The 27,418-nt window shown below is 41.4% G+C and overlaps 1 protein-coding gene across 1 annotated transcript in view; it reads left to right on the forward strand.

Annotated features, from left to right (window-relative positions):
- The first annotated feature begins 16,655 nt into the window (after positions 1-16,655).
- The window catches only part of LOC149434864 (HHIP-like protein 1), a 48,509-nt gene continuing 37,746 nt past the window's right edge, over positions 16,656-27,418 (forward strand). The window contains exon 1 of the mRNA XM_089663295.1: positions 16,656-17,380. Coding sequence (XP_089519421.1) covers positions 17,117-17,380 — 264 coding nt within the window. The 5' untranslated portion in view covers positions 16,656-17,116. The remainder of the gene's footprint in view (positions 17,381-27,418) is intronic.

Here is a 27,418-nt window from a genome sequence, read left to right on the forward strand (position 1 = left end):
GTAGCTGTATAACCCAAAGATGAATTACTGACTTCTTGTGTACCACAATGGACTCTTAAGTAAAAGATTTTATAGTGGATTCAAAAATATTACTATGTTTGCTGTCTGTGTTCTATTAGGTAAATTGTCCTTCACTTGCTTTCCAGGAACTGGAGTTGAAAGCAGATTTTTCCAAGCTGAGGGGTTTTTTCCCTTTTAGACAGACAGTTGTCACCCGAACAGATGTTGCACCGTTAGAAGTGTCTTCTCTATTCCTGTTTCAGCAACAGCTACAATTTTAGATTTCCCATCACTCTGTGCCTCGGTGACAATGGTAACCAGGACAAATAGAGGAGGGGGGAATCTCCCCAGCATAGACATAATTCTAAAAGCCTAATAGGGTTTTAATCATCCCCAGCCTTATCCAAAATTAAAAAAAAGGCTTGGCTTTGTATACACTTTATACTTTGATTTCGAGCATTGTTCTTAGGAATACATTTTTTACACTTATGTCTAAACTTCATGATTTAACTAGCAGTGTCATGTGTCTAACCCTTGTACTGGATACTCCACCATTCCACTGTTGATTTTGGCAGAGAGCATTGAGTGTTGAGAATGCTGCCCATGTCATTGAAGTTGTCAAGGCTTCTTCTGTCTTTATCTTGAACCTTGCACTTTTCACAGTAAAATGTTCTTGCGTTTTCTGTTGATAAAAAAGGATAATTGTTGCTGATATGTTTGCCATATGCTGGAAATACACTATGGGGGTATTTATAGAGGACAGCAGACACCACTATCTTCTATACACAGCAAGTTACTCTGAGTGCTGGAGCTAGGAGAGTTGAGGAAAGTGGAAATATAGCGCTGTACCCGTAGGATTTTCTTGCTGGTATTATCTTAAAGTGATTCTATAGGCTTACATTAAAAAAAACAAAAAAACAAACATGTCTATACTTATCTGCTGTGTGCAGTGGTCTTCTCAGGTACCCCGCCTGCACTCCTGGCCCCTCCCTCCTGTCAGGTGCTCCCACAGCAAACAGCTTGCTATGGGGGCACCCGCTGCTCCGTGTGTCCATTCACACAGGGAGCTGCGGCTCAGCCCCCCCCCCCCCTCTTCTCATTGGCTCACTGGTTGTGATTGACAGAAGCAGGAGCCAATAGCTCCTGCTGCTGGCTCAGCCAATGAGGAGAGGGAGTCCCGGGATAGCCGAGACTCCAGTGCACATCGCTGGATCCAGAGGGGACATCCACACACATATTTACTGATGCTCCAGGTAGAGAGGTTCCCAGTCTCAAAGTACAACTCCTCATATGGGTGCTAGCCCAGCTGGTGTGCTGCACTGAAGAAGACAGAAGATATCCAATCGGCTGCACTCCAAACAATCCACTTTATTAAGCTTGGGTAATGAATAAGTACTGTCCTTAGTGTGAAGTGCATTTGCCTGCCTGTCCCCCACTGTATTTCCACTATCTGTATTGGTTTTATTCAAGCTTAATAAATTGGATAGCAGCCGATCGAATCTATTCTGTCTTCTTCTGGATCCAGAGGGGGCTTAGGTGAGTATTAAGAGAGGCTGGGGGGGCTGCTGCACACAGAAGTTTTTTTTACCTTCATACATAGAATGCATGAAGATAAAAAATCTTAAGCCTTTAGAACCACTTTAAGGTATTGATGTTGGCGTAAATTATCTGGTTCTGGGTAGGTGACTTCTACACCCCAGAAGATTTCCACACTGTCTTTGGCTTGTAGTGTAATGTAAAGAGAATTGAAAATGAACCACCACACCACTGCTAAGAGGTCCACAACGCGTTTCAGAGGTCCAAACGTTTTCTTCATCAAGGCTAGAAAGCACAAAAGAAGATCTTCATGTCAACCTCATATCAATACAATATTCCCTTCATGTGTTCATAATTAAACCAAATAACAAATAGCAATGGAAGTGTTAAAATTGAATATACAAAAATGAGAAAATGAGTACTGGGCTATATTGTAAAATAAAGCACATAGGAGAGTTAGACTGTGAGTCTCTCACACAAAACATTAGCCCAGCTTTCAACAGTCTGAAGCCCACCAAAACACTGCTCCAATCAACAGTGCTCCTGCTTCCTGAACAGCACTGTTAACTGGAACATTGTTCGGGAAGGCATGACAGACCACTATAGAGCCTACCGTTGGCCTTCCAGTAATGTAGGAACAACGGGGAGAATTTGAGCAAGCATTTGGGGGTCCACCATTTCCAGATTGAATTGACCGTATCTGTCATTGCTTCATCAGGGGATTTTCTGGCTTCTTTGCACCTGAAAGTTGTTTATTTGCACGTAGCCATCTTGCCAGTGTACCAGCTTTTCCTGAGATTTGACGTAGAGTCTCTGCAATACCTCTGTATTTTGGCCTGTTATGGGTACCTCAGGTGTTCACCAAGGTGCTGGCTTCAGTGTTGGCCCTGTTGCGCTCTCCTTTCATCCCCCATAGTGGAATACTCAAACAACTTCCTTTTGAAAGAACAGTTGGCAAGAGCTATGTTGGACAACCTATCTTTGACTGTGCAGATGTTACAAAAGATTCAGGAGCATCCTAAAATTGTTGCTGGAACAATTTACAGCAACCAAATCATCATTTGAAGTATCTGGGTCTAGTCCTGGACATATCTCAAGTAAGAGTGTTCCTTAGCCAGCAAAGCTTCACACTTCAGTTCAAACTCTTCCATACAGAAGCTGTCCAAATCTCTGTTTTTACATGAGAGTCTTGGGGTTTATTGTAACCTTCAAGGCAGTTTCCTTTGCCCAATTGTACTGCAGACATATCTAACAATATTCTGTCATTGTGGAACAAATCGGTCCTATCTCTGTACAGACCAATTTGGGTGATGCCCAGGACATGATTGTCTTTGGCTTGGTGTTTAGGCATTCGGCTCTGCAATGGTTTGTATCCAGGTGCAGGAATCCAATGGAGGAAGCAGTGGATGTGCTGGTGGGTCTGTGAGCAGTACACTCCGATCTAAACCTTTCTTCCCACAGGATCAAGATGGAGGACATGGTTCTGTATATGGCCAGGCGAATTTGGTATGCCAATCTGGTAAGACTTCTAACAGACCCACTGTATGCCCTGCCAAACCTATTCGCAATCCTGCTTCTTGCTCACTGGGTTTAGCAGCATGGCTGTTGAATCCTGGGTTATCAGGGACAGAGGCATCTCTGAGTGTTTACTTGCATTAAGGTAAAAAACATTTTCTATTCCTTGCCCCCCCATTCCCTGTGTGAAGCAGAAGAGGGGAGAAAAGATCCAGCGCTGTGCACGGCTGCATCTATTCTGCCCTCTCTTCCTCTTCACACTGCATTTGAGCAGCAGCAGGAGCCATTGATTCCTGCTGCTGTTAATCAAATGCAATGAAGAGGAAGTGGGGGGCGGGGCTAAGTCCCACTGTGTAAGTCTATGGAGCGTGGCTCCTTAGACACACAGCTTGGGAGCGCGCAGGCACTGTTCCTCCATAGCAAGCGGCTTGCTATGGGTACACACAAAGAAGAGGAGGAGCCAAGATTGCCAGCGGGGGGGGCCAAGAAGAGGAAGAGCGGGGCTGCTCTGTGCAATACTGTTGCACAGAACAGGTGAGTGTAACATGTTTGTTATTTTAATTTTTTTAATTTAGTAACACTTTAAAACTAAGAAGCCAACTTTCCACAATGTCTATCACTGGATGTGGGAGGTTCACTTCATTTGGCGTTAGTCTAGGGCAGGGTTATTGAGTTAAAATTCACATTGGTCCAATTAGTAAACTTTTCTTCCAGCAGAGGTCCGAATCGCATTTTGTGCAGTGATTCAGATTCTTCACATCACAACCCTCAGTCCCCCCTGCATATCACAATCCCCCACATCACACCACAGTCCCCCACAACACAGCAGTGTCCTCTGCCCCCCTCCAGACACAGACAGTAGTGTCCTCTGTTCCCTTCACTCTCCTACCTTTATACAGGTACACTGCAGAGCTGAGAGCAGGAGGCAGAGCAGTTCTGGATGGAGGGTGGAAGCAGGAGCTGCCAGAGTTAACTTTTCATATTAAGCAGATGGTGGTTCGTTGCTAGGAGGCAGGGAGGTTCCAGCAGTCCGGATCCAGACCACAGTTGCCATTTAGTGATGCCAGGTCTGGGGGCTTTCACCCCAAGAGTTCCTCCAAAGAACAAATCCTCTCCTTCTTGCAGTTAAGGTCTGAACCAGCGTTTGGCACCCAGCATCATTAATGTGGTTTTCAGGCCAAAAACTTCCTTCTTGCCTAAGGTTGTCTCCGCCTTTCACCTTAACCAGGACATTGTTTTTCTCTGTTCTACTCAGGTTCATCCAAATAAATTCTCTCCCTTTATCACGTACCTGTGATGGAGGCCAGTGGAGAGAGGGCTTCCCTTGCGGCTAAGTTCCGGACTCCCCTGAGAGTGGGACAGCGGGAGTCAAGCCCAAAGTTGCACAGGTCGCCTGTAGGAGTGCTGGTTGGTGGTCCACTCAGAAGCACAGCTGGTGCACGGAGATAGGTCTGTGGCGCCTGTGCATGGTATGCAAGCCCTTCCAGGATTTAGATGTTTACTGGGTAGTCGGTTCAAGCCAAGGTCAGGTACCAGGTGGGAATTAGAGCAGACGTAGTCAGATGGGATCGCCGAGGTCATACACAGAGGAGCGAGAGAGAGAGTATCCGTAAGCCAAGCCGAGGTTAGATCAGGGGTAAATCAAAGTAGACAGGTCCAGAAGCAAGCCGAGTCTGTAACAGGAAATCACAGGTCAGAATCACAGGAACAGGGCACAGGGAGCTAGAGATCATCCAGCAACTAAAGGAAGTGATGAGCCTCCTTATAAAAGCCGTCTGGCAACAGACTGAGGATGATGTGTACTTCTGCGGCCATGTAGAGTATTGGCAAAAATGCCAGATCTTCCAGAACTTCTGCCGTGGACAGGACCCTGACACCCTTGGATGTGGTTTTGGCTGTGCGAGTCTACATTTGTTTTTGCTTCTTTCAGATAGACTGATTCTCTTTTTGTCATTACGTGGGGGTGCCCCAACTTCTCATTAGGCAACTGTTTCCCAGAATTTTAAGGCTGCCACTTGGTCTTTTCACATGTTCTTCACGTTCTCCCAGGTGTTGTTTATGTAGGTGGTATGATTAGAGCTAATTCCTTACCTTAATTGACATGTGGCATGAGTAAGGTTAAGGTAACTATTCTAGTTTATTGCACATTGTTGTGCTGGTACCTTCCCTGAGGAAGTCACATTGGGCAGAGCTATTGCACATTGTCATCATGCATTAGGACACACATGTACACACAACCGGAGAGTGTGGTGTATTGCTCCCTTCATGAGATTATCCTTTTATTCTTAGTGCTGGGCAAGCATTAGTGCACTGAAAGTTTTCTGTTTCAATGTTTTTTATTGTGGTTCAACAAGAACAAGACATGCTCATAAATTGCCCACGCAAAGGCTAGGTTTTGAGTAGGTTTACAAGAATTGGTGAACATATACACTCACCAGTCACTTTATTAGATACACCTGTTCAATTGCTTGGTAACACAAATTGCTAATCAGCCAATCACAAGGCAGCAACTTAATGCATTTAGGCATCTAGACGTGCTGAAGACGACTTGGTCAAGTTCAAACCGCACATCAGAATGGGGAGGAAAGAGGATTTAGGTGACTTTGAACATGGCATGATTGTTGGTGCCAGACGGGCTGGTCTGAATATTTCTAAAACTGCTGATCTATTGGGATTTTCACGCACAACCATCTCTAGGGTTTTTAGAGAATGGTCCGAAAAAGAGAAAATATCCAGTGAGCTGCAGTTGTGTGGACAAAAATGCCTTATTGATGTCAGAGGAGAATGAGCAGACTGGGTCGAGATGATAGGCAACAGTAAGTCAAAAAACCACTCATTACAACCAAGGTATGAAGAATAACATCTTTGAATGCACAACACGTCAAACCTTGAAGCAGATGAGCTACAGCAGAAAACCACACCTGGTGCCACTCCTGTCAACAGGAAACAGATGCTACAATTCACACAGGCTCACCAAATTGGACAATAGAAGATTGGAAAAATGTTGCCTGGTCTCATGGGTATCGATTTCAGGTGCGACATTCAGGTCGTATGGTCAGAATTTGGCATAAACAACATGAAAGCATGGATCCATCCTGCCTTGTATCAATGGTTCATGGATGTGCAGCCAACAAATCTGCAGCAACTGCATGATGCTATCATGTCAATATAGACCAAAATCTCTGAGGAATGTTTCCAACACCTTGCTGAATCTATGCCATGAAGAATTAAGGCAGTTCTGAAGGCAAAAGGGAGTCCAACTACTCGCAAGGTGTACCTAATAAAGTAGCCGGTTGAGTGTATATATGCATGATAGCCAATAACAGGCAACATTAAGCCAATAGGGCTGGAAACTGGTGGCAATCAATAAAAGATAACCGTGGCCTCAGGGCGAGGTCACCATCGATGCAGGGGGGATCCCTCCCCAGGGAATTGCCCCCAGCACAGCAATGAAGGTTCAAAATACATGGGTAGAAAAGAGAATGGGAGAAGTAGAGAAGGAAAGAAACGTAAGGAAAGGAAAAGACTTCTCGGACACGAAAGTAGTGCAGGTAGCAATCATAGGCAGCCTGAGCAGATCGGGAGAAGCATGGGGAATGCGAGTGTGAGTCTTTCAAAATGCTAGACATTTGCTCATTAAGCATCAGAGTGGTCATCTGTGCCTTCACCCCCTGGAAGGCAACACCTGGGGGCTTCCATGCCTGGGCTAATTATAATTAGCCCAGATAATTAGGTAGGTGGCCAGCATTTGTTGAGAGGCATTTAGGCCAGGTATAGGGCAATGCACAAGGGCAAGAATTTGGCATCCTTGCACACCGTTCTATGAAATAGGGTCTGGAGGAAGCCAAACACCCTGGGCAAGAAACGCCACCAGTCTCGGATAGAACCCCAAGGTGTGCAAAATGTACCCTCCATTTTGAGAACATCTGTTGCTACACTCGGGCTAGGCATGGGCAAGTTGGGCAGGGCCCCTATACCACCTCAGGAGGACCTTAAGTGTGTTTGTATTAAAGGAGCATTTGGCAATGGTTGTCCAGGCCTTACTCTAGTCCATTAGATCTATGAAAGACTGGAGATCCCGCTCCCAATGGGACTTGTAGGAAATGGATGCTTTAGGAATATTTTTTCTTTATGGTAGGTCTGGTTACTTCGGCAGCACTTAACAAGTGAGTAGCCTGAAATATTTATTGCTTTCCTCTTTTTTTTTTCTTTTTTGATATATTCTAGGAAAGGGATGCTGATGACCTTCAGCCATTCAGGGATGCATACTGTATGTAGCTGAAATAAGGACAGTGAGTCTTGCAGTATGGGTAGGCAGATGCACGGCAAAGAGCAGAGACCCAATGTTTAAGTTGTAGAAAGTGAAAGTGTTGTGCATTGTAAGTTTTAAGCTGTATTTTAGAACTTTTGATAAAACTGTTTTGCGCTACAAAGGTTGCCCCCTTTTGCCGGCTATCTGCAACTGGTTTACAAATCTCTTATGGTCTATTTATTAGTTTAAGCGGTCATTTTCGATCAGTGACTTTATTTCGTTTGGACCTCTTTTTTGTATTTGGAGGACTAAGGAGATGGGGAATATTTGGTAAAACTCATTTAGACCTGTGAATTGTTGATGCACTTCTCTACACATTAGCAACTGTGGAAACAATTTATTGAATTATACAAACTATGCTTTAATCACTGTTGCACTTGTCGGCACTTTAGCAACCGAATAAATTGAATGTGCTATATTTACTGCCCTTTTTGTTCTTTTTGGATTCTATTTCAAATGCATTTTATATGGGGGGAGTTTAATTATGTTGGTGGGTTTTTCCTGGACTGGCTTACAGTTTTTTTGTTTTCCAGTGTCCAATCCACCAGCAGGCAACAATATAACTTTGAAGGTTTAAGATTTATGTTCCTCAATCGACTCCATGAATAGGATTTTACGATGAGTACAGAAACCCTATTTTTTATGTTGACATGCACTTTAATAAAAAATTCAACAGCAAGAGGACTGTGCCAAGTGTGTAGAACTGGAATGAACTCCACAGGGAGCTCATAGGGGATTCAGCCCACCAGCATTCATCTAAAATGAAAATATCAGTTTTCGGTGGCTAATGTTTAATGCTTTGCTCATTTTCCTATTTTGAGGCTTTTCTAAGTACAGGTACTTCCTTTATGTCCAGCTGTGGAGTGAGGATTGTATAGTTTTATTAGCACATGATGTACTTTACCTCGTGTTTTCTCTGTCCATATATACGATCCCTGGCAATGATAAAGAAAATGTTGTATCATGCTATATTGCAGTACTAACTTGACAGTGTGCACAGGACAAATAACAGTACCGCCAAAGAGATAATTATATCAGTAAGACAAAACATTTCTCTTAATTCACATCTGGGGGTCACATTATTCTGGTCTTCTCCAGATGTTCGATTGTGTATATATCATAGCAATAAACAGACTGTCATGGTATACAATGAGCAGGCTCTTTCTGCTGGATATATCCCATCTTCCAAACACTTGGAATAGGCTCAGCATCACATTTCTTCTCACATAAGCAATTTGAAGAACAGACCATCAGATTAAATAAGTAAAAGCAAAATACCTAGAAAAAGCCTAAAATAATTTTTTTTCTGATGTGCCTTTGACAGTATTATTGTGAGTACTGATACATTAAATAGACCTTGTCCCAACTTTAAAAAAATCCAAGTAAAAGCATAGAAAATCAAGTATTTTAAAATACGCACAGACAGATTTTTCCTTTAAATAAGATCATAAAGGTTTTTCATTGCCTTGAAATGTTTCTCTGAACTTGTCTTCAGAAAGTGTCAGTTTCTTATGTGCAGTCCCCTCCTTCCCCATACTTTGTAGCCCTCTTCTCTTCTGGGATCAATGTTTGTACTGGCCCAGCTCCTCTACCCCTCACTTTACTACAAACCCTTTTATGAAACAGCTGGGAGAGAAGTGAAGGAGAATACTATACAGCAGGGGTAGGCAACATTAAAGAGGTGGAGATCTACCTGAACAACATGGGAGAAGTCAAAGATCACTGGGCACAGTGTCAGCTCCTCACACCTGATTTAAACCTTTAATTGCCGTACTACCATGTCGCAGTCGCGTGCATTACAAGGCAATCATGAGTTTAAATCAGGTGATGAGGAGGCAACATATCGCCTCCTCACCACCTTTAAAACACACTCAGGTTGCTTTTCACGTCTGCACTTGTGAATGAGCCCTTAGCTGCACTTGCTAACAATACCCTTAGGATTGGTTCACATGTAAAGTTGAGGGGAGGAAGTGTACACATACCGCAGCAGGGATTAAACCCCATTTCTTTTAGTGGGTGCTACCGCCTGCCATTCACGTCATATTCAAGTAAATGGGACCAATCTGCCAGCTCCCCGCAACTACATGCTTCTGCGGGGTCCAAGGGGTTAAAGCAGGTGGTGAGAAAGCAACACAATGCTGCCTGCTCTAACCCCTTATTTGCTGTACTGTACAAGGTTGCAGGGCACTTGCAGAGCGCCCTCATTCACTTGAATGGGTCATGTTTGGCAGGTGCTAAACCAACCAACCATGACAGGGCATATAATTCCTGCTAGGACTGCAACATGTGTACACCACTGGCCACTGCAGCTTAAGGGGGTACGGTTGGGGCAGGAGTGGTAAAATACATCATAACTATCGGGTTACTCAGCCTGTCCAGGCTGGGGAAAAGTCCCAACCATATGGTTGGGATCCACCCAGGAGCCTGGATCGGCACCTGGCTCAGTCTCTCAGTGAGCCGCTGAGAGCCTTAGCCAGCTGTTTCTGCCCCCTCCACAGCCCAGTGCTCCAGTGAGCTCTGGAGGGGAGCAGAGCAGAGAGCCAGAAACTGACAGTCCCAGCTCTCTGCTCAGATTGGCAGGGAGAACTGAGCAATCAGCTGTGTTTGATCACTCAGTTCTTACCCTTAGAACCAGTGGGGACAGATGCAGCATCAGATCGGTCTAGGTTAGTATTTTTTTTTCTTTTTTTTTAATTCCCATACATCTCTTTGAAACCATTAGCAAGTCCCCACCTTTTCTTTTGAGAGGTCTTTTCTTGTTGTGTCCCTAGGAAGTGAAAGGAAAATCTTTCCAATGGCACACAGACAAAAAAAAAAACTGGAGTCTTAAATATATCTAAACCCTAAGTGTTTTACATTTAGCATTGCTAAATCACCATGTATCATAAATAATTGCCTTTTTTTTCAAAAATACTGTTTTCTGCTTTTTTTTTTTTAACCATTTTTACTTCTCTGTACTTCTCATTTTCTCCAGCCTTGTTTTAACCAGTTTCTGTCTACATGCAAGCATTTCAGTAGGGTCTGCTTGTAATTACTAATGACAGCTCCATGATGGTGACAATGGTGGAACACACCTGATTGGAGAGCATAGTCTGCAATAGTAGCAAATGTGACCAAGGTGACAATGCAGGGCAGCAAATGAGTTATATCACAACACCAAAAAAACAAAAAACAAATCAATCACATTTTTCCCCAAGATGTCCATGTATGAAAGGTAACTGTGCTTGAGATAAGTTAATAGGAACTGAAAAAACACTGAGAAGGGAATTGTGTTTCTCTCCACTTGATATTTATTAGTAGAAACTACTACGTAAAGTAAATCAAGACAGTGATGAGTTACTACTCATAGGATAGCCTCAGGCTGAGTTTGAATAACCTGAGATAATGGTCAATTATAAATTAGAAACACAAAGGAATTAAATGATAAACAAAGGAAATAAAAGTATAATTAAAAAGAAGCTTTAGGGGATGCATGGCCTTGTGCCTAAGGCACCTCAGCCCGTTTAGACTGTATATCCAGGGGCTATGGGGCCTCACATAAGCTATTTATCTAATATTTTTTTTTTTGTTTTTGCATGCTAGTCTCAAATCAAAAGTGAAGAGGTTACTAAAGTTACAAAAATTTGCGTATGACAGAATAAGAATTCAGAAGTGATGTAATGTGTTTTTATTGTATTTTCAGACAAAAACTGTATTGATTCAATGAAAATCATAGGAACTGGTATCGTACGAGAAAAATATTTGTGCTTGTCCCTTCGATCAATTTTGGACAAAAGCTGTGTATTAACGATCAGATTATTGTACAATCGCTTTGAAATTATTATTTTTCATACGATTTTCTGATTGTGTGTACTAGGCTTTAGGATATCTTCTCTATGTTATATCTTGGGGAAAGAAGAGTGATAGGAATTGTGAATAGGAACATGCTTGCAGGGTAGAGCTAGCAGAGAGGTTCACAACATAGCTGTAGACATTTGAGGATGTGATCTCTTTCAGGTCACTGACTCATCCCACAATGCTTTCAAACAAGTAACTTAGAACATTCCCAGCTCAGACAAAAGTGAGGGGGGGGGGGCTTTAAATTCCAGACAACAAATTAAGTTTTGGGCACCTGGGAAAAGTACAGCCCACCCATTCTTTTAACTCTGTCAGGTCTGTAAAACCATTGTGGTTCTTGAGTATTTTGCCTGGAGACACACATAAGACTTTAGTAAGATCTATGGGCTTGAACAGCCTTTATAAGTCTTGTCACATAACATCTCATCAGATATTCAGGGCATATTTGGACCAAACTGGATATTAGAGTTACAAAATATATTGGCTGGATTACACTTTCGACAATCACACAAATTAACTTAAATTTCCAAATTTACTTCTCCAATGGGAGCATCAGTAGATGCAGAAGGGGCCATTGCCTCTGGCAATCCCCATTGTCCAGTCCTCATGAAGTGCTCATGGTATCAGGATAGGGTGCTAGATCTCTATGAAATAGCTGACAATGCAGATTCCTTTATCCACCCTGTTTGGCATTGATGGAGGATATTATTTGTTTTCTTTTACAATATTGTGAAATGATGCAGCGCCAGTGAATATAATAGAAATATACACAAAAATAAATAAACGGTGTTTAATGTGCCAAACATGAAGTCTCTCTTAACTCAAAGTCCCTATACATTCAAATGAATAAGATCTTCCACCATCCAGCAGATCTTTGTAGTGTGATGAGAACATGGAGTTCCACCACCTTAATCAGATGCACACTTAGCAGACCATAAGCTGTAACAGGTACAGCGGACACAGTATTTTTCTTAGTGGAAGTACATACGCCTAGGGAGGAGGTATATGCTCCCCAGGAGTATGCACTTCCACTAAGAAAAATACTGTTACCGCTGTACCTGTTACAGCTTATGGCTTGTTAAATGTGCATTTGATTAAGGTGGTGACACTCAGTGTTTTTGTTACACTACAAGGATCTGCATCTGCTGGATGATGGAAGATCTTTTTTTGTTTGAATATATATGGACTTTGATTTAAAAGAGACTTCACATTTGGTACATTGAACACCGTTTATTTAATTTTTTATGTGTATATTTTTATTATATTCACTAGCGCCGCATAATTTTACAATATTGTAAATTTTTAGGTTGATATATCAACTTTGTTTGCTAGCAGCCACGCATGTTATCATTACAATAATTTACTTTCTCTTGTTTAACCCAGACACTGAATGAGAAATCTAGCCATGTATCCTTAGCTTAAAGCGGTAGTAAACCGCAAAAAATAAAACAAAAAAACTTCTCCCTGCAAGTTAAGAGTGTAATGTGCTAGTATGAATCGCATACTAGCATATTATGAAAGACTTACCTGAAAACGGAGCCCTTCAGCAGAGCACTGTCTCGGCTCCCCAGGGCTCCCATCTTCACCCAGTCTTCCTTCCGGGTTCATGGGCTGTTTAGGCCACAGCACGATTCTCTCAATGGACAGCATGCCGTCCATTGAGTGCGCAGTGCACATGCGCCGCTGACATTTGCAGGTGCTTTGGCCACCGACGACACACCGCCTACTGAGAGTGTAGTGCGCATGCACTACTGACATCATCGATGCTGCTAAAGTAAATCTCTCCTAAGCGGTGCAAGTTTAGTACATACTGGTAAGCCTTATTATAGGCTTACCTATAGGTAAAAGATAAAAAAAATGATTTTACTACCACTTTAATCAGTATGGTATTGAAGTTGAATGGAGACCCTATGGAGTATGCTCATTGTGATTGTATTAAAAGAGAAATGCAGCATGCAAAAGTCCATAGTTTGAACACTAGTAGTTTGAACAGTTTCGAATAGGTGTTTGGACACAGTAGACTGTCATTGATAAGTACCAGTGTTTTATTTTTCTAATGTCTAGTTTAGTTCAGTGTAACACTTGTTTGGCTGTTATTTTCCATGGTACTCTTTGGATCCTGTCCTGTATGTATTCAGATTTCCAGGCTTGTGACAATTGCTTGTCTGGATTCCTTGGTTTCTCTAAAACAGTTAGTAAAAAAGACCAGTCACAGGGCATCATATTGTAGACCTGGTACTAATTAATAGGGATTGATTGTCTGATGTTGAGGTCAGAGAATATTTGACAGCCTGCTTTGTATGTGAGAATGCCAAGGGATCGGCCACAAGCCAAAGCATCAGGTAGAAGATTTCAGCATCAGCTGCCAGGAAGGCGATGGTTGAGGTAAGCAATAGAGCTTGTCACTGGAATCCTAGGCATAAATGAGTATTTAATCCTTTCAGTGCAGGCGGAGCAGATTTTATAATGCATTGGGTCCTGATTGGAGTAATCCTAAGAGAGCTTCAAGGTATAGTTATTGGAACATTAGATATATTTTTAATCAATCTTCTCTAACAGGAGAAGTTCTCCATGGCTGCAGATAACTAATATTGTACTTGTTGACAAGAATGGTAGTAGGAAAAGATTCTGGCAGCTACAGGCCAGTGACCTTAACATCTGTAGTAGTAACATGAAATCCCTCCTAATAATTGTCCCCCTCTGTAATGTACAGCGCTGAGCGAACTATTGGCTCTTTATAAATACTGTATAATAATAATAAAATAATAATGAGAAGAATAAGAATAATTAAAGATTATTTAAGAACACACAACTTGCTAGACTCAAGGCAGCATGGCTTTACTGAGGGAAGGCCATAACAGTATGTAAAGGATGAAAGCACCACAAGTTTGTAATAGGTCCAGTAAAATTTTTTATATCTTGTCACAGATTATGTCCAACATGTTTTCAGGACTCATAGCTCCCCGTTCATGAGGGCTGATGGACAAGAAAGTATAAAACAGTATAAATCAATCTTGTCTCTCACCCCTGATGAGGCTGTGCACAGCTTACATGTATGGAGGAGGACAGGAGCAATTACTATTATCAAAGGAATGGTGTGTAATGTGCTGGGGATCCTGGAATGCACAGGAGCTTGTTTGGATGAGATGACCTTTCCTACTAAGGCTGGCCATACATTATACAATTTTCTTGAGATTTTTGCTTTAGATTTACCAAAAAACATATAATAGGAGGTCAAACCCAAACAACACTTTCATTTGTATCCAGTTAGGTAGGCCCGTGCACTACACAGTTGAAGGTAAATCTAAAGGAAATTGGGCAGAAATTGGACAGAAAATTGTATAGTGTATGGCCAGTCTAATGGTGGAAATAATATGTGGCCAGTAATTATACAAAAAGCAGCCGTCTCTGTCTCTGATGCCTATAGACATGTGCCTACTGTGACTAGTGGTAAATCTGGCCCAAATGACCATAGCTTTGAGACTAACATATATCTGTAGTCACTTGCAGACACTGTTGAATAAGAGATGATGAAATCGCAAAGGGACTGAAAAGCATTGTCTGGTTGTTCTTGTGTACCCTAAATTAAGTTTGCGCAGTCTGCAATTACCTTGCCTTTGGCTTCCAAAGAATAAACATGGGTGACGAAGGCTGTCATGGATTTTTCGAACAGTCAATTTGGCCTTCATGATGAACTGCCATCTGTATCTGTCGGGGTATCTTAACCCCTACCATCCCATACAATGCATTAAAAAAAATCTTTGTTTTATTTCTTTTTTCTTTTTTAATATTACATGATTGAAAGTAAGCAAGGTGTTCCCCTAGATGGGATGCTGTTTTTGACTCTGCATCTACCAGAACTAAGGCTCATTTTTGCATTCTTGTGTAGAATCTGACAGTTTATCGTTATTAAATACTTACTGCCTACAATATCATATTCCACTATGCAGGCATACTCTAGTCTTCAGGAGAAAACAGTATTCTCCTCCAATCAATGCTGTTTTATTTCATTATTCTGATCAATATACCACAACTGTGCAAACAACGTGTATGATATCATAAATCAGGCATTATTTTTATCTCTGTCTTTCTGTGCGGTTTGTAAATGTTCTCATTTTGGACTTTCCACTCCTTTTCTTTACACATAAACTGATTTATATCAGCAAGGGTGTGCAAGAAAGAGAAAATGTTAGTTTTAGTGTTGCTTCTTTAACAATATGGTCTAGGTACCTCAGAGCACCCTCTTGAGTTTTGCCTATAAAAGCTTGGTTTACATTTGCACGTTTCTCAGCTGTTGTAGTAATTGTACTAAGGATTACAAAGCAGTTCATCCATGATAATAACATGCATCAAATAGAATGATGTGCAGTAGCTAGCTCACAGCACAAGCTAAGTCTGTTTTCTGTGACAACTACACACCTTTTGATGGATGTTTTTCTCCAAACATCACATCCTAAAAGAACCCAGATATGGAAAGATACTGTCTGTTGTACATCTGCAAATGTTGGAAACAGGTATCTGAATTTATTAGAGGCATTATTGGTGGTGGGGGGCACTGAGGTCAGAATGTCCATACTGTGGACACTCCTGCATGTTCAGCCCCAGTAGCACAGCATCCCTATATTGCTAAGATGTTGTTAACTTCATAGAAACCACTGATGCAGCCCTGGTCCCATTCAGCTGCTAGTCGGGAGATTTCTATCATTATCAAAATATGGGCATTGGGTATATTTGGATAATGACGTCAGCATGCATTTCCCACCCCTTTATTTACATTCTGCTCTGGGCTAAGAAATCTCCTGGCCATCATCTGAATGTGGCAATGGTTAAGTCATTGGCTGCTAGAAAGCTAGCAGCTGGCGGAGTCCTAGTAAGCATGGTCCCTGTGCGGGAAGCTGTGAAATTCATGACTACGTCCAGGCACAAAAAATCTCAGTTTGAGCACTGGCGTTTCTCAGTATGCCAACTTAGAGTTGGTCTTAATGACCACCAGTTTTCTATGAACTTGCAGTAATTATTTTTTACCTTTTTTTTTTGTTTGTTTTTTTTTTGTAAATTAGATGCATATCGTTTTAAGGGGGTCATACTACCAGAAAAGTGTTGTAATTGCTTTATTTAATTCCCTGATATGTTTTATCTGTTAATACCATAGTTCAAATGGTAGTAATGGACAGTTTTAGGGCTCATTTATACGAGCTTCCTTTTCCAAGTTAATAGATGCTCTTGTAGTGTATTTTACAAATTCAAAATTTGTAAAATAAGAGATGTCATTCCAGTAATTTGTTAAGGAAGAACAAGTATTGTGGCTACATGCAAAACAGCATGATTCTTTGAGGTGCCCGGACAGGGATAGGATGTAAGTTTGGAGGGTGATGAGCGACAATTTGGGCTGGATTAGAGAGGAGGAAAAGAAGGAGGGGGGAGACTACGCTGTATGTGGATCAGATTCAGCAGCTCTGTGTCTGGAAGAAGACAAGCACATACAGTCATTGACGATTACAAAACTTAAAAAAGATATCAAAGATATTGCTAAACAGCTGACAGGCAAATGTGAGAAAGCTGGAAAAGTCACTATCACTGGAGGAAGAAATATTGGGAGAGATTTAGACTTTCAGAGAAGAGGAGGAGAGAATGAATGGAGATGACAGGATATGAGGAGAGGTGAGTCACTGATTAGAGTCTGAGTACAAAAAGCACTGACTCGTAAAATAAGATCCAATCGAAGAAGGGGAAGCAGGAGTCTCAAACAATAACAGGGAATGCCAAATTTAGACAATAGGGAATGGAGAAGAAAATGAGTAACATGCTGAAGTAACAAAGAACAATGCAACAGAGATAACAAGAAAAAAAGGACAGGCATATAGACTCAGCATAGAAAAGTTCTGCATTCTTCCCAGAATCCTTTACTTTGCCTCCATGACAATCCATCCGATGCTTAGCCTGTGGGTTCTCGTTGTCTTTCACACCTATGTTGTGATAGGACACCCACAGTGCTTGGATTATAAACCGCCCTTTCAACCCTCAAAACCCCTGACTTTTTGCACAGCTTATTCATCGTTTGGATGCTGCGACTCAGTCCAGGACAGAGCCATTGCTGACAAGTTCCGATACATCACAGAATTCTTGGACAACACTGGGATCACCGCCTGTGGAGAGTACATACGGAACATCCTGTGCCAGGTATTGAACCTGTCCTTTCATTTCATAGAGCTTATACTGCAAAATCTCTGTTACTTTCCATATTCAGCAAGGTATAAAGGTTTGCATCTACCACCTATGCAACTACCTGCAGTATTATATAAAACAGCCTTTCTCAACACTTCTACTGCTGAGGAACCCTTGAAATAATTTTAAGATCTCCGGGAACCCCAACTAAAAATTACTACACCTACAGCTTACGGTACTTACGCTTACTCTCAGAAAATTGTACAAAGTTTTAAAGAAAATAAAAAATATGGCATACCTAGAATATTTCAACATTTCAACAGAACATTTGTAGCAATTACCTGCTGTATATGACATAATTATTCTCAGTAATAAATTTTAATAAAAAAAAAAAAAAACAGAGTGAAAATTGTGGCTTGCAATAACATGTATGTTTAGTGTAGATGAAGCCCCATACTTCCTGGCCAGTGGAAGATTGACCTCCTGCATTGGTGGTCAGTTTATATAGAACATAAATTCTCCATTGCTCAAAGTACCCCTACCAACCTCAGGGGGAGCCATATGGTTCCATGGAACCCTGGTTGAAAAAGGCTGATGTTAAATGACATATGGAGTTCCATTACTACTTTACAGGACACAGCAAGAAGTTCTTTCACAAATGGTACAAGACATACTCTACATCTACACTCCTACAGAATACTACATTTTCTACAGAGGTACAGATGTACAGGGTGTGATATTGACTAGTAATACCAAAGTCGCATGATCTGGCAGTGTTCTGAAGGAAATAGTCCAGATTTTAATATGTAGAAATTAATTAAGGGGAACACAGGAACAAAAACAAAAATAAAAGCAAAATTACTACACAAATATATAAATGCCATTGCATGAGAGATAGTCAAGCATACATAAAAAGTCTTTTATTTGTATACTATCCCAAAAAATCTTCATGAAGGTCTTTTGGCAGGCTCTAAAAATCCAAGGGTAATAAACCTCACCCGAAATATTGCGACAAGGATCTATGTCTCAGGATGCTTTAAGCTGCTTCTTTGGATTGGTATTCCAAATAGCTGGACAAAGTTTCATACTTTGACTAACCTAAACCTGTGTTTGAGTATTTTGCTCTTTTTATTGAGTGCCAAAACTTATTCCAGAGAACATTAATCCAGCCAAATCAATTTTGCCTTCAAAGGAGATTACAGTCAGTGACACTTCCACAACCATCCAGAGGCCAGTTTACAATGCTTCCAGTTAGCCTACAAGCAGGTTCTTGGATTATAGAAGGAAATCAAAGCACATCCTCAACTTTGTTCAGCATCTTTTGTGACTCAACCCTGAGATGCCTGGCAATGCAAGAGTGTTAGCCCCTTAGTCATCGTGCTGTCCTTACATCATCCTGTAATAGCAGACACTTATGAGTGATGTAGGATTGTATGAGGGGAAACCTGACACTTGTGGTTCGCTGCATCTTTCTTGTAGTAGGCTGAGTTCCCTGTGAGTTTTTCTCTTGATTTCCGTTCTGTATACAAGTACTACTTAACCTGTGTTAGTGTCACATTTCATCATACCTAAAGTTTAACTTGTAGATAGTTGAATACATTGTTGATATACTGTGCATATGTGAGCTGTCTTACCTTTCGAATGGTTTGTAACTCTGTTCAACTTCTACCTTAAAACAAGCGCCATAGACAGGCTCCACAGTCAAGTCACTGACCACACATTTCTGCAGAGCTGTTAGGCAGTACAGTTTGGTCAATGATCCTTTCCAACCTTTGACTAGTGAATATAGGAACATCACTACACTGATAAAGTTATCATTACTCTCTTCTGCAAGAAAACTCCCAGTGTTAGGCCCTATTCACACATGAGCTGAGGATCTTTGGTCTTCTTGGGCCTTTTTGTTTCTCATGCATACTGGAAATTGTTTTACCCGTTTCAGGGTTGAGCCTTATCTTGTTATTATTTAGCCAATAGAAAGTTAGTTACTAGGCAATTAAAAGTGCATTATCACTTGTTTTTCAGTACAAAATGTGCAATGAGCTTCAAGTGACACTATGCTCAGGTGTGAAAGGGCACCCTCAAATCAGTAGAAATCCAAGTGTCAAGGGTTGAAACACTTCTTCAGCATTTCAAATCACTCTGGTGTGAAGGGACCTTAGGACTTGTGTACATGAGGAAATGATGGGGGAAATACTGTATGATTATACAGTAGGTATATTCAGCTTGCATTTGAGATTAATTTGAGTTTCTTCAAAGGGGCTTCTGACCTTCTAAGCTCCATCAAGCTGTGCTTGCATTCCCATTAAAATCTATAGAAAGAAAAGAAGTTCTGACATTACCCTGTGTACACAAACCCTCAGATTGATAGTACTGTGCAATGTAATAGAACCTGAAAGTGCTGATACTCCAAATCTTGCTGTGCAGGGGATTACAGAAAGATAAAATAAAGGCAGATTTTAGTTGTTTTTTAATGGTTTAAATGGTAATCTTTTATATTTGCCAAGAGTTTAGCCTAAATAAGTATATTTTGTTTCTACAAGAATCGAGGCTCTGCATGCTGCACAGTATGAACAGGTGGGAAATCACTGAACGTGAATAGTTGCTTTACAGTTATACATACACTGCCCCTTTACTGGTACATGTATTGTTTGAAAGGCAGGTGCATCATGGAAATTTGGTAAATGGATCTTTACCCATTGGATTTATGTAACTTGATGTGGATCTGAATATGTCCTGCTGTTATCCTGCGATAATTTACACTTACAAAGTGGCTTGGTTGCAGACAGTAGCTAATGCATATACTGTATTCTAACAAATGTATGCTGTTTTATACAATATAATAGGCTTCTGCTTGAAAGAGCAACATTACTCAATTTTTTTTTTTCAATGGAAACTGGAAATAACTGTAGTAAGCAAAGTTACTACTGTTGGCGCTATATAAATACTGTATAATAATAATAGTTTCTGTGTCCCATGCCCATGCTGCTGCCCTGTCGCTTAATGCTTCCTAGCATTCTCTGATTTGACAAGGTGGAGATTGTGATATCAGTGCCCCACCTCTCCGCCTTTCCAAACTTCAATTTTAAGTATCATTGTAGAAATTGAATTTAAGTTGTCTTCAGTGGTTTCAAGGCATGTGTGTTCAGAATTAGGGGTTCTGTGTATTATATTTGAAGTATACCTAAAGAGATCACTTTTTAGATTTGGATAGCGTGAAGAGGGGTTAGAATCTCTGTCAGTTTTTTATTGCTGTTTGTGTCCCCTGAGGGAGAATCCCTGTCTCTAACTATCCTGATCACCAACGTCACTGAGAGTTAAAGTGAGAATAAATCAAAATGGAAATATAGGGAAATATTTTAATTCCAGCATTTGTTCCTGTGACAGCTGTCAAAGATTTTCCCCTCACATTGGAAATATATTCTATCACCTCCTGTTGATTCTACAGGACAGAAGTGAAGAGAAATCTCCCTAATGATACACAGACACATATCCATATTATCTATTGCCTTAGATATGCTTTAGGCCCCTTGCACACGGGCGTCATAATTTACTGATGTGTACTCAGGAACTTGTGACGCCCATGTGCAAGGGGCCAAAAACTGTGTATAAAGACCTGAGTAATGTTGAGTATAGTCGAGTAAAAATTCTTCATTGCCAGTATTGTAATATACTCCATTTATACTTGCGAAAACAAGTAAACACACAAGTAAAGTAAAGTAAGTACTGCACTCAACCAAAAGATTTTCTATTTTTGTTTTACTGGTCTGTACTGAACGTTGTATTACTGATCATTACTCAGCTGTGGGCAATGTTCCATATACAACAATGCATCTCACTTCAGTTCAGTAAAAAAACTCAGCATTTTTTTAGTCCCATGTGTAACAGGCCTTAGAGGGAATCTGTGGTGAAAGAAAATCTGGGGGCAGTTATTTATGATTTCCCTCTGAAAATGCAACGTATCTGGCTGCATCTGTCTCCAGTATTTACTGAGCTACTGATCCAGAATAGTTATGCAGCTAGTAAAGCTGTAGTAGTGAAGCCAGAAGATCAACATGACCCAAAATGCTAGTTATCTAACTGTCTCTGGTGTCAATGGTTTCTCAGTTACTAATCCAAAGTAAGCATGCAGCTAATGAATTCACAACTCCTGATCTGTATAGACCTGTTTCATGTCAGTGACTTATAAAGCACCTATGCTTAAGAGTCATCGTGACAACCAAGAAGCTAGCATTTTCAGGAGAGGTTAGCAATGACAAAGGTTTCTTTTAGGGCTTATGTACATGAGCATAAACACAGATATATGGCAATGCAGCATAAAATATGCCTGTATTTACATTGCCCAGGAGCCGCAGCTATGGCATATTTCTACCCATATTACAAAATACATTGTGCTCCGCTATTTCATGTGAACGTCAGTGCACATGCTTATGCATGCACGTGTATGTTCATATTTTCCCGAATGCAAGAGCAGAACATTCAGGAAAATACTTCAATGTGCACGTAATTGCAAGCACTACCATTTTACAAGAGCACAGCGTATTTTGTAATATGGGCATAAAAATGCTGCAGCTGGGGCTCCTGGGTGTTGTGGTATTTTATGTTGTACGGCCATACACTTCTATTTATGTTCATGTGCATGAGCTTGTAATTCTCATTTCTGGAGGGGTGACCTTTTTTTCTGCTGTTGGTGAACTATAAGTCCCATATTGCCTTTCCGGTCAGCTTCTGCCAGATGCCCTAATGGCATTCATAATACCTCGGAAACTTTGGTCAAATGTATGATTGGACATGTAGTTCCTCAGCAAGAGGTGTTGGGAGTGGTGGCTCTTCAGTCACTGACTGGCTTGGCATAATGGAAGCCTGTCGATTTTCTTTTTCAATGAGCTATGCGTCTCTCTCCTGTCCCTTTTCCCTCTGCCAGCCTCTGGCTTCCATCCCTCTTGTGTCACCTCTGTCCCGTCCTGTGTCCTTTTCCCACTGCACTCCCTAGGCTCCTCATCTCCTTCCTGTCTCTCTTTGGTTTGGGCAGTATTTCAGCTGTTTAAAATGGATGCTACGTATAATGTGGTAACTTGTTGCTGACCTCCGTCATAGGCTGCTTGATAATTAATGAGATGCCCCAGTTTTCCACATGTGTCTCCTGCGCTTCAGAGACGGCTGAGTGGATTGTAAGGTTAATATTACAGCTGGCATCCGGACAGGGAACTTTCTGCATGTATGAGAGGAAGCAGCACAAGGCCCCATTGTGGTCTTTACGGAAACCCCTTGTGAGAGGATGAGAAGAGAGCTATGTCTGGAAGCCAAATATATACACGCGGGGCCTGGAGACCATAGATAGGGGCGAAGAAAAGGGAGAGAGTGAGACCCCTACGGGTAAAGCCACCAGTGACAAGTGTTTGTTTGCCTGTCACTGGCATATGAACAGAACACATGGTCTCCATCATCTCCTCCATGTTTGCCTGTACCTCCAGCAACTGCAAACAATGAAGCTGTAGATGACATTCTGTCAGAGCAGTGTTAAGCATCACAGTTGAATCTGCTTTTGATAATCCCAGCAGTGTCTTGCAACATTTCTTTGCTGTAACAGAAAGGACTACGGCTCAGTTCACACCTGATGTGAACTTTTCTAGAAGTGCTTTAAAGTGGAACTGCACTACATCTGAGCACCACAAACCAAAAATGCTATATAATGAATTTTTAATATTCAAAACAAACTCCTTCGTCCATGTCTCTTTATGCCTTATTTTGCTGAGAAATAATTTTGAAAAACATCTGGCATTTCTGGCAGTGGCCATCTTGAGTAAGAGCAGATGATGCATGTAGCAGTTACTTCCTGGAATCCATCTGTCTTTAGTCCAGGCATTGGCTGAGCTGAGAACCCTCCTTCCCCTTCTGAAGAATCCTGGGATGTATGACATAATTTGCCTAGGCATGGAAACTGTTCTGTTAGTCGATCCTGCTCAGATGCTCACACACTGTAGTTAGTAGCAGACATTATATTAGGTGCTCATAGCTGCCATTAAACATGTGTCTGCTTTTAGAACTACAACCAAAGAGAGGCAATAACACAGTTGTACCAATATCTAAGTAGTGAGACCCCTAGAGGCCATACACAGCATATAACATATTGCTACATCCTTTCTCTTTTAAATAAAAGAACAATGAAATATAACAAACACAAAATGGTGAAGTAGAACATAGCTATAAGTTAGATATAATCCTTGAGGTGAGCCGGCTTTCTGATTGTTCTGCCAGCTCGTGTAACATATGAGGTTTCTTCACAGAAATCTTGGTGTTCTTCTCATTCTGGCAGTCTATTTTCTGGGACTGTCTCTCTCTGCCTAGAGACCTCCCTATGCTCCTCAGCAGTCCCTGTTTCTTTGTTGCTGGTATTCATAGTCTCATCGCTTTGAGTGTCCATATACTGTTCCCAGGGCCCTGTATCATCTCCTTGTGTGTTTCTCAGATGTCTCCGATTTCTCCTCCATCTTCTTCCTTCCTCTGTTATAATTTCATAGGACCGTGGTCCCAATTTCTGTACAACCTTCGCTTTTTTCCAGTGTTTGTCATATTTGCCTATTGGCTGAATCCGTACATTTTCATTGCTCTGGAGAACAGGCAGATCTTTTGCAGATTTATTATAATAGAAAGCTTGCCTATCTTGATTCTTCTTTAGTTTGGCTTTAACATTGCCCACAAGCTTTGGCTTTAGTAGTTGACCTGCAGTTGGTAAGAGAGTCCTTGTATGTCTACTCATAAGCCGCTGTGCTGGACTGGTGTCTAGGCCTTGTGTGGGTGTGTTTCTGTGGTCCAGTATAGACAGGTATATCTCTGTACCTGCCTGTTTTGCCTTTTGCATGAGTCTTTTGGCTGTTTTTACTGCTGACTCCGCTTTACCATTACTCTGTGGATATCCAGAAGATGATGTCTGGTGCTCAAATTCCCACCTCTCCCTGAATTTTTTGAATTCTTCCGATGTAAATTGAGCGGCGTTGTCAGAGAACACAATATCCGGAATGCCATATCTGGCAAAATGGGCCTTGAGTTTTTTAATTACTGTTTTGGCCCTTGTGTCCTGTAAGTAGTCTATCTCCCAGAAGTTGGAAAAATAGTCCACAGTTACCAGATATTCCTTGTCGTTCCACGTGAACAGATCTGTTCCTACTTTTGACCATGGTCTGTTTGGAATTGTATGTGGTTGCAATGTCTCTTTCGGTTGCTTATCATTGCACGATGCACATATTTCACACTGTGCTATAAAGTTTTTTATGTGGTCATTCATTCCAGGCCAATAAACATATTCTCGTGCATGACGTAGACATCCTTCTACACCTAAGTGAGTCGAGTGGAATCTTTCTATAATGTCTCTTCTAAGGGATTTTGGTATGACAGCCCTTTCTCCTTTAAAGATGATTCCATGCTGCACAGAGAGTTCATCTCTTATATGAAAAAATGGAGAAACCTCCATTGGAGCATGCTGCTTGTGTTTTGGCCATCCCTTCAAGATGACAGTCTTTAGGATCTGTAGAGTTTTATCTTCTGCTGTGTAGGTCTGTATTTGTTTCAGTCTGTCTTTTGAGACAGACAGATATTCACACATATTGATGCTTTCAATGTCTTTTTCTTCTTCATTTGTGATGGGTAAGTAAGCTCTGCTTAGGGCATCTGCAATCAGTAAATCCTTCCCTGGACAGTAACAAATGTTAAAATCATATTTCTGAAGCCTCAACAGCATACGCTGCAGTCTTTTTGGGACATTCAGTAGTGGCTTCTTTGTAATACTTTCTAAAGGCTTGTGATCTGAATGCACCACCACTTGTCGACCGTAGGTGTACTGGTGAAATTTCTCTAACCCAAATACTACCGCTAGTAGTTCCTTCTCGATTTGAGCATATCCTTGCTCTGTTAGAGTTAACGCTCTGCTTGCATATGTGATTGGCTGTTTATCCTGCATTAGTGTGGCTCCAAGGCCGGTTTCTGAGGCATCACATTGTACTACCACTGCTTGATCTGGATCAAAATATTTTAGCGTTGCTGCGTCTGCAATAGCATTTTTCACTGAATGAAAAGCAGTTTCATGGCTTTCTGTCCATTCCCAGAGTACGTCTTTGTGAGTTAGCTGTCTCAGTGGCTCACACATGTCTGATAAATGCTTGCAAAATTTGGAAAGATAATTCACCATGCCCAGGATTCGTTGTACTCCACGTATATCTGTAGGTGTCGGCATGTCCTGTATTGCCCTCACCTTCTCTGGATCAACTTTAACACCATTTGAGGTAAGAAGATGTCCAATATATGGTACTTCTGTCATTTCTAGTTTGAATTTTGCCAGGTTCAGTTTGATTTGTTTTTTTCTACATCTGTCTAAGAATTGTATCATCTTTTTATCGTGATCCTTTGTTGCGGATTCTAGATCATCACCTTCCCCAACTATTAGTATATCGTCTGCTATTATTTTTACTCCAGACAGTCCTTCCAAAGCTTGCATCAATTTTTGTTGGAACACTTCTGGAGCCGGGCTTAATCCCATTGGCATTCTCAGCCACTTATAGTGTCCAAATGGGGAAGAAAATGCTGTTAATAAACTTGATTCTTTATCCAGTTCCACGTGCCAGAACCCATTTTTCACATCACATACCGAAAATATTTTAGCCTTTGATAGATCTGGTAGAATATCTTCTATTGTTGGCATTGGATAGTGATTTCTTGTAAGGGCCTTGTTCAGTGGCTTAGGATCAATGCATATTCTTAACTTGCCTGATGGTTTTTTCACTACCACCAAACTGCTTATCCAGTCTGTGCTTTCCTGTACTGGTGCTATCATACCTCTGCTGTGCAAATCCTGCAGTTCCTCTTTAAGCGGTTGCATTAAGGCTACAGGTACTCTTCTTGTAGGCAGTCTGGTAGGCTGTATTGTATGATCAATTTCTAGTTTGTATTTACCTTCCAGGCACCCATCACCTTCAAATAAATCAACATACTCTGTTTTTATGTGGTGAAAATCCAAAATGTATTCTGCCTTTTGTTGAGGATTTTGAGTATTCTCAGAAACTTCCAGAGCCATGATGTTATGGGACTGCACCTTTATTAAGTCCATAGCCTGAACTGCTTTAACTCCCAGCAAAGGAATGTGATCGTCCTCCTGCAACACAGTAAACTCCACTCTGTAGCTCTTTCTGTTACGTGGATTTCTTAATTTTAGCTTGCATGTTCCCATGGGTTTCAGGACACTTTTGTTGTACATGACCAGTACCTTATCAGTGGGCTCAATGGGAACCTGTTTGTTAAGCAGAGTAAATGGAATGACATTGCAGCTTGCTCCACAATCCAGCTGAAATCTAATGGGCTGTTCATCCACCATAAATATGGCAAAGAGCTGCTTTGCATCATTGGCTACTGGCTGTTTGACTACATTGACGTTCTCTGTTGCAGACTGCAGCTGCAGCCATGTGATGCCCTCTGTGCTGTCCTCGTCTGTGTCCTGGGTCACTGTGTGGACTTGTCTGTACTGTTTGCTGGTTTTGAATCTGCACACAGCTGAAAAGTGGTTCATCTTGCCACAAGTCCTGCAGGACTCCCCATACGCTGGACATTTCTCTTTGTCTCTTTCATGTCTTTTGCCACAGTATTTACACTGGACTGAACTCACAGGGAGCCTGGACCTTGCTCTGCCTTTCACAGATACTGCATGTACTGAGGCATCACTGGTGCCCTCCATCATCTTCAGCCTGTCTTTAGTCAGCTCAGCAGCCCTGCAGATTTGTATACATTTCTCCAAAGCCAGCTCTTCCTCCCTCAGTAATCTTTCTCTGAGGTGAGAGTCTCTGATGCCACACACTATCCTGTCTCGGATAAGGGAGTCCCTGATGTCCCCAAATCCACAGGTTGCAGCCAGTCTCCTCAGCTCTGTCACATATCTGTCCACACTGTCCCCAATCTCCTGATTCCTTGAGAAGAACTTGTATCTCTCCACTGTCTCATTCTTTTTGGGGTCGCAGTGCTTATCAAATGCTTGCAGTATGTCTGTCAGTGCCATGCTGTCTGTGAGCAGGG

The sequence above is a fragment of the Staurois parvus genome, unplaced genomic scaffold (assembly GCF_062004578.1).
Source record: "Staurois parvus isolate SC_StPar_1 unplaced genomic scaffold, SC_StPar_1.0 ptg001650l, whole genome shotgun sequence".
NCBI classification, from domain to species: Eukaryota; Metazoa; Chordata; class Amphibia; order Anura; family Ranidae; genus Staurois; species Staurois parvus.